Source organism: Quercus suber, unplaced genomic scaffold (genome assembly GCF_002906115.3).
Source record: "Quercus suber isolate HL8 unplaced genomic scaffold, Cork oak 2.0 scaffold_634, whole genome shotgun sequence".
In the NCBI taxonomy this organism is placed as follows: Eukaryota; Viridiplantae; Streptophyta; class Magnoliopsida; order Fagales; family Fagaceae; genus Quercus; species Quercus suber.
In genome coordinates this window covers 1-7,337 of record NW_027070076.1, presented here as the reverse complement: position 1 = coordinate 7,337, position 7,337 = coordinate 1, and the positions used below count along the sequence as shown (strand labels likewise).

The window sequence follows — 7,337 nt, the reverse complement described above, 5'->3', positions numbered from 1 at the left end:
CAGTCTCAGTATCCACATACATACAGTCATGTTCATATATGTTTGTACATGTGTATATAGCATTGAACATGACCGATGAACTGAACCCCACAAATGGCCTTCAAAACAATGGTTTAATTGTAGAGAGTTGTAAACCTGCCTGATATATCTTGGCTTTACAAATATTGACAGGAGCCGGTTCTTCCTGGATGCTTTCTTCGGGCTAGAGCTATAGCCTCATGCCTATGATCGATCAGGTAAATAATCTGAGACCCAAAAGAAAGTCTTTATCCTTAAAAAAACAAGTGTTAATTTTGATTTTTTACAGGGTGAGAAAGATGACAAGATAATTGCTGTTTGTGCTGATGATCCTGAGTACCGAGACATCAATGATATCAAGGATCTCCCACCACATCGTTTGGCTGAGATACGCCGCTTCTTTGAAGACTGTAAGTTTTTAGCATAGAATAATTGTGAACATCTGCAAACATAATCCAATGCCGTATATGGTCCTTTCTTTGTGTAAATCCTATGGATGACATGTTACTGATCCTGAATACGATAATCAGACAAGAAAAATGAAAACAAGGAAGTTGCAGTTAATGACTTTCTGCCTGCTTCTGCTGCCTATGAAGCAATCCAGTACTCAATGTAAGCGATATTCCTCTTTAATTAGTCTCTCTTACACATGAATGCACACATGTGCGCGCACACACAAAACGGAAGAAAATGCTTCAATATTTTTGATCTAGAAGATATTCCCAATTCCGGTTTGAGTTTTGGGCAAGTGATCTAATTGTAAAACATATTTGTAAATCTATTTCTTATACTTTCTTTGCTCTACTTCCATCCCTGGACAACACAGGTTCCAGGCTTTTACAATTACTTTTTGGTGTTCATCTTGAATATCTTAAATTGTTTTTTCTTTCTAATTCCTTTTTAGTACCAATATGTGCATGTATATTATTATGCTTGTCATCTGATTACATTTATCTTCTTTCTTTGTGAAGGAACCTCTATGCAGACTACATAGTGGAGAGCCTGAGGCGGTAGCTGTTTGTACAAGCATACATCTTGGGTTGTGATGCTCTTACTTATAATGAAGTTGCTGTTATATAAGATTTTACTTTGTTACAAGAAACCTCTATATGTAGCTGCTCTGCTTATATTGGTTTCAGGAATGTGTGCTAATACTACAACCTTTAAATGGATTGTTTTTTCATGATGATGATGATGATAAGTACGGAACGAATTTTGTTGTAATGAATATCTGAAAGGAGCAGGGAAAATTAGTCTGGCTAGAGTATATTGATTCTTGTGATGATTCTTTTTTAGGGTCCTCAATTGGTCACCATTTGTCACCGTTTTCTGTAAGATGCTTGGCATTATTCAAGCATGCAGTTGATTTGTCACAAGTTTTTTTATTATAAAAAAATAAATGTGTTTTGTTAAACAACTGGTGCAATGGTTTGTAAAATGAATAAATCGGTATTTGCCTAGTATCAAGTTTACTTGGCAGACATTAGAGGGAATGTCTCTCTCCCTCTAATGCCTACAACTATAAGGGTATTCAAACCTTGGTTCTCTTCCCTCGTATGAAGTTTATTTAGTAGACATTAGAGGGAGTCTCTCTATAAAGGTAATACAAAGGGTCTGAAATTCATTTGTTATAACTGATGGCAGTGGAAAATGTTGATTACCTCTTGCATAGAGGATTTGTTCATGTGTTTTGTAACAGGCACTTTTATTAGAAGAATGCATTTTTAAATCCTTTTTCCCTTATTGTACCATCGAATTATTAGGGGGAAAAAGAGTTGAAAAGAGTAGAACAACGGAATGTTTTATAAAAAAATAAATCTCAAATTCCCAAAATTACTAATCTTCTTTGTTCAAATTCCTCCCTTACAATGTTTTAAAGAAAAAATTGTCTAACAAGAATAGAATGGTATGCTCGGATTTGCAATTTATGCTCATAATGATCACAATTAAAATGCCAAATTCTCTAAATACGCTCAATATGCTTGGGGAGATGATCCAAATGTACCTTGTAAACTTTCACAAAATTTCAATCCCCAAAACTTTAATTATTGGGACTATCATTTGAGTATCTCACAATTTTCCGTAGTTTATTTGCATAATGTTAATAAAAGGCTATAGATTTTTTTTAAAAAAAAAATAATTTTTATGTTAAATCAATAACAAAAAGCTAAAAGCTAGCGTGGTTAAAAAAAAAAAGTTTAAAGATTTGCAAAAAGAAGACAAAAGGAAAAAGGCAATTTTTTTTTTTTGCCATTTTTCATTAAAAAAGAAGAAGAAAAAGACAACCATCAACCATCATTCATTATTTATTGTAGGGTCAGTTTTTGCGGCCCAAGCCCAAGGAGGTATGGATTTGGAACCCTCTGAGCCCAAAACAATAAATTTTGTAGAGAGTGGGCGAAAGGGCTAGGCAAATAATGAAAATTACAGTATTAAACAGCAACACCAATGAGAGAAGTTGAATTAATGTGCTCTCGGACTAATGAGTACTCTGTCCGAAGAGAAGTTGTTCATTGATAATCAAGGGTTACAATTGCTGGAGCTACAACCATGTAAGGTACCCTTTCTCTCTCCTGTTTTTCGATCCCCCTCTATCAGAGGTACCCTTCCCTTATATAGCATTGCCTTCTTACATCTCCTCCGTCATTTGTTCGTCATCCAGGCACCCACTGAGTACATGTCCCATCACCCCACTTTTAGCCTTATGCGAGTGGCCGGTAGCTGGAAAAGCACTGTTCAGGGGTCCTATCCACATAAATGCGGCCAGGAAGGTAGGTGCAGTGCATTAAATGCGGTGGTTGAAGTATGCCTCCTTGATATTTCTCTGTTTCGTTATCTCTATGTGTGTCCGAGGTCCTTCTCCCCCTTGACACTTGTCAAATAGATCACTTGAACCTCCCATACTCGTGTTTGATCAAACCTCTTCGGATCCGAGGACGCATGACTACTCGGACATATGAGTATCTCCTCGGATGGTATACGTGCTCATCCCCAGGCGTCCCCCATTGGCGTGGGCTTCCGACTGAAGGCCTTATCTCCTCGGATGAAGAGTGTTCCTCATTCAGGGCCTCGGGCCCAATAAGTTGGGCTGGGTTTTTTCTCCCCCACATTTATCATTCTCAAATTTATTTCTCATTTTTTCTAAGAGAAATACAAAATTTCAATTTGTGATGCATTGAAAGATACTTCAAAAGGGATTTCCTGTAAATTGTAGACTCAAGTTGTGAAACTCAACTTCATGTCCCTTTAGGAAAACACATCATATTACAATCCATTATGTTTCAAGAAAAATTTCTATAATCAAGAACAAGAAATAAGAATAATGAAACAAGTATGCTACAAAACAGAATAGCAGTACAAAATAATTCTTTGGAAACTTACTTGAATCTATCTTGAATAATTATCCCAAAAAAAAAAAAATCTTCAATAATATTTCACATCCTGAAATTCATTTCAATACTTAAAATATTACAAAAGGGTTAAGAAATGAAAATTCTGAAAGATTACAAAGATGATGATTTTGAGTACAAGCGTGATCATAAGTTTTGTTTTATTTATATATATATTATATATATATATATATTTTTTTTTTGGTGATGCATGATACATCCAAGGAGCATCCTTTATATAGCCCTCAAAAGTGTGAATATATATATATATATATTTTAGAATACTAAGTATTTTTTAACACACACACTGGGAGAGGGAAGAATGTTTATCTATAAATTAGAAGATGAATATTAAATATTCATAAACAGTAAAAGTTTTCAATAATTCCTAATGCTGCCAATTAAACAAGAAAATATGCAATAGTTTTTTTGTTACGAATAGTGAAACCTTGAATAATTTCACTTTATCGACAAAATAATATAGATTCATTTTTAAAAAGATTACCATATGCCTGGTACTAATAAACCTGATAAACTTCAATATAATAAAATATTATGTATCTAAGAATGATTATAGATACACTTTCACAAATTGAATTAGAATAAAAAGAAAAAACCAGCACAATTCTACTTTCACATATGAAATGACATCCTTCACATGAATCTTAAAAATCTTTAATAATTTAAAATCTTGATAATAATGTGGATGGAGGGAGTCACTTTGAGTTCAGATGTTTATTATACATAGCTTGGTTTAGGTTTTTTGTGAAGTAAGAATTTGTGCTGGTTGTTTTTATGAAACATTCTAATTCAATTTGCTTGATGATATTATTATCATAGACTTCACCGTTATTTAAAAAAAAAAAAAAAAACCTTTCAAAAAAAAAAACAAATATAGATTTTTTTCTTTTTATGAAAAAGAAAATTAGAAACTTTTTTATGAAAAACTTGGATAAAAAAGATGCTACAGCAAAATTCCAACGCTTACTCAGCAACCATTTTTCATATCTATCCTTTGCTTACACGTGTCTCCAATAATCTCCAAACCTGTCAAAAATCTAAAAATATTAATCATAAAAACCCTCCATTCTCCCACCCACGGGTTCATCCTCCCCTCAACCCTCTTCCTCCTAAAGTCTAAAACCCTTTGGAAGAAGAATCAAACACTCTCTTTTTTTCTCAGAGACCAAATATCAAACACCATGGGGTCATTCACCAACACCACCAACTTCGACAATCTCCTCCTCCAAACTCTCATGGGTCGCCTCACAATCCGCCCTCCAACCGCCACAACCACCGCCAACCCTTTCCACTCTCAATCCCTCGAAGACCTCCTCTTCGAAGCCGCCAATTTCTCCGACGACAACGATGACGACGAAGACGACGGTGAGAATGGTAATAGCAAACCCAGCTCGCCAAAGAAGAATCCAAGCTCGAGAAGAAATCGTCCGGGTCATCCTTAGTGGCAAGACCGATTCTANGTAATCCATCCAACGCCTTATGGAGGTAATTCAACTAAGGTATCTAGAGTTTTGAATAGCAACTTCCACTTCTTCCATTTTTTTTAGATGAGGATAATGTATATGGTTGTCAAAACATACCGTGACATTAATTGAGCCAAACAAATGTATTGGACTCATAGAGTGCATGATTTTTTTTTTTTTTTTTTTTTTTTTTAAAGCAGGCACTTTGTTCCCCAAAGCTCTATCAAAGATGTTCATTGAATATCCATACAATATAATGAAGCATTTGAACATTCATGTTGTGGTTCTTGAATGTACAATGACTGAATCTTTTTTGTTGTTGGTTTAAATCTGTCAGTATTGTTTTAGTAAATCTGATTGAATATGGAAAGCAGTTATGGGATTCTAAATTTCTCTCTAATTTTTGTTCATCGGTTGTTCTTTTTTTTTTTTAGCACAATTTGAGTATATTAGAATTGGTTTGATATTTAGTTTGAGCATATAGTAATGGGACCTTGGTATATTTGATTAAGTTGTTGAACCTTGATCCCCAAGTGAAAATGAAGCATAACACCTGATTTGCTGAGTTTGACTATTGTTTTCAGGCAAAAATAGTCAAATACTACTATTTTTCATAATTATTAATTAATGTTTTACCACTGTTTGAGAAATATTTAGTAATATACTACTTTTTAAAACTCAAGTGTATAAAACTTGAGATTGACATGGAACTCAAATTTAACAAAATCAAGTACCATAAAAAAGATTTTTTGGTATTTAAGTCCATTGCAACGTGTTAGTCGAGTTTAGGATACTTGAGTATTATGTAAGAACAATTTTCGCTTCCACAGCACTCACACAGTCAACTATTGTGGCTGTGTGATTGCACTCACGCAATCAACAATTGTGGCTGTGTTATTGCACTCACACATTCAATCGCACAGTCAACAATGGCTATCTCACACAGTCAACAATTGTGGGTGTGATTGCACTCACACAGTCAAAGTTGCGCAGACAACAATTGTGGCTTTGGGTTTCCATTTTTTCTTTCTTTTGTCAGGGTCACGTAGAAAAAGGTAGCGAAAGAGAGTCAACAATTGTGGCTTTGGGCTTCTCTTTATTCTTCTGTCAGGGTCACGTAGGAAAAGGTCGTGAAAAAGTCCCTATGAAAACTCAAGTTCCAAAAAGTCTACCTTGCTAAATATTTCTCAAATAATTGTAAAACACTAATAACTTCGAAAAATAGTAAAATTTTTGCCTATTTTTTGCTCTTTATTCATTTATTTTATGAATTTACTATAAGAAAATTGTGATTCCTTTCCAGTTGTCAGAGCATCTCCAATGGTGTATGTAAAGGCAAAATATTCTTTATTATAGAGAATGAGACCAAAAAAAGCTACTCTAATGGATTCTCTAAACTCTAATTTTTTTTTTCCTCATGAATAGTAGCTCATCAAATCTGATGGCCTACTGTTCATTCTTCAAATATTTTTTTCTATTATAATAATTAGGTGTTGAATAAAAAAAGTTGAAAGATGTGTAGTTGTTTAAAAAAGAATAAATAATGAATGAAGAAATAATGTTTAAATGAGATAAATAATAGGATAGAAAATCTGTTGGAAAGTGTATTTGAAAAAGTGAATAAATAAAGGTAAAAGTCACTCTTCATTCTCTAAACAGTATAAAAATTTGATGAATTTGCTGGAAATGCTCTCAATTCACTTTGTGTTTTTGCTAATTTTTCTAATGATTTGTAAGCTGTTAGATTTAGTAATCTGCTTTGGTGCTTGTCTTTCATGTCTATTGGGTTTTGCTATTGCTATGGTTGATTCAAACTTATGTCCTTCGCTTGCATATTACTATCTTCTGAAACCTCCAGCTTGATTGGTTGGCATCTTAAGCGCCTATTGTTGCTTTTGAAAGTATTTTGTACCGAGTTTTGAGGAAAGACAGTTTTTGTGTTAGGTACTTACTATACTTACCAGGTCCTTCACTTGCATATTACTGTCCCCTGTATGTCAAACAGTTATGCACTACACAAATTTTGTAATCATTTTCTCTTTACAGGGTTCAAGTGTGCTCAAATCTTTAATTCCTTGTATCATGTTGGATCCTCTTTGTCTAGTTTTATCAGAAACTAAACAGTTATTATGAATTGACATGATTTGCTCGCTTTTAAATGGAGTGAGGGGCTGCCTTTTTTTTTTTACTTGATAACAACTGCTACTTAGCATTTTATTTTTTTGGGTTGCAAGAATTGAACTTCTAGTGGAATGATCAACTTTGTGAGTGGGTTCGATGAAGGCACGTATTTTTGGGAGGTTACTTGGATCCAGTAGTTGAGTAGCACCCACAGTGGCTTTCAGGATTTAGTGCATAGGAAAAGGACTGTAGCAAAGACCAAAATATTTAAGAAGAATATGTATCACTAGTGGCCAAAAATGCCTTCATGTGTCACTAGTGTTTC

The 7,337-nt window shown here is 34.1% G+C and overlaps 1 protein-coding gene across 1 annotated transcript; it reads left to right on the top strand.

The window, feature by feature from the left end:
* Window positions 1-153: 153 nt before the first annotated feature.
* Window positions 154-1,280, top strand: LOC136061412 (soluble inorganic pyrophosphatase 4-like). Its single transcript, XM_065765519.1, has 4 exons — window positions 154-236; window positions 308-428; window positions 549-630; window positions 990-1,280. The coding sequence occupies exons 1-4, from the start codon at window positions 219-221 to the stop codon at window positions 1,030-1,032; spliced, it is 264 nt and encodes an 87-aa protein (XP_065621591.1). The 5' UTR covers window positions 154-218; the 3' UTR covers window positions 1,033-1,280.
* The last annotated feature ends 6,057 nt before the right edge of the window (window positions 1,281-7,337 follow it).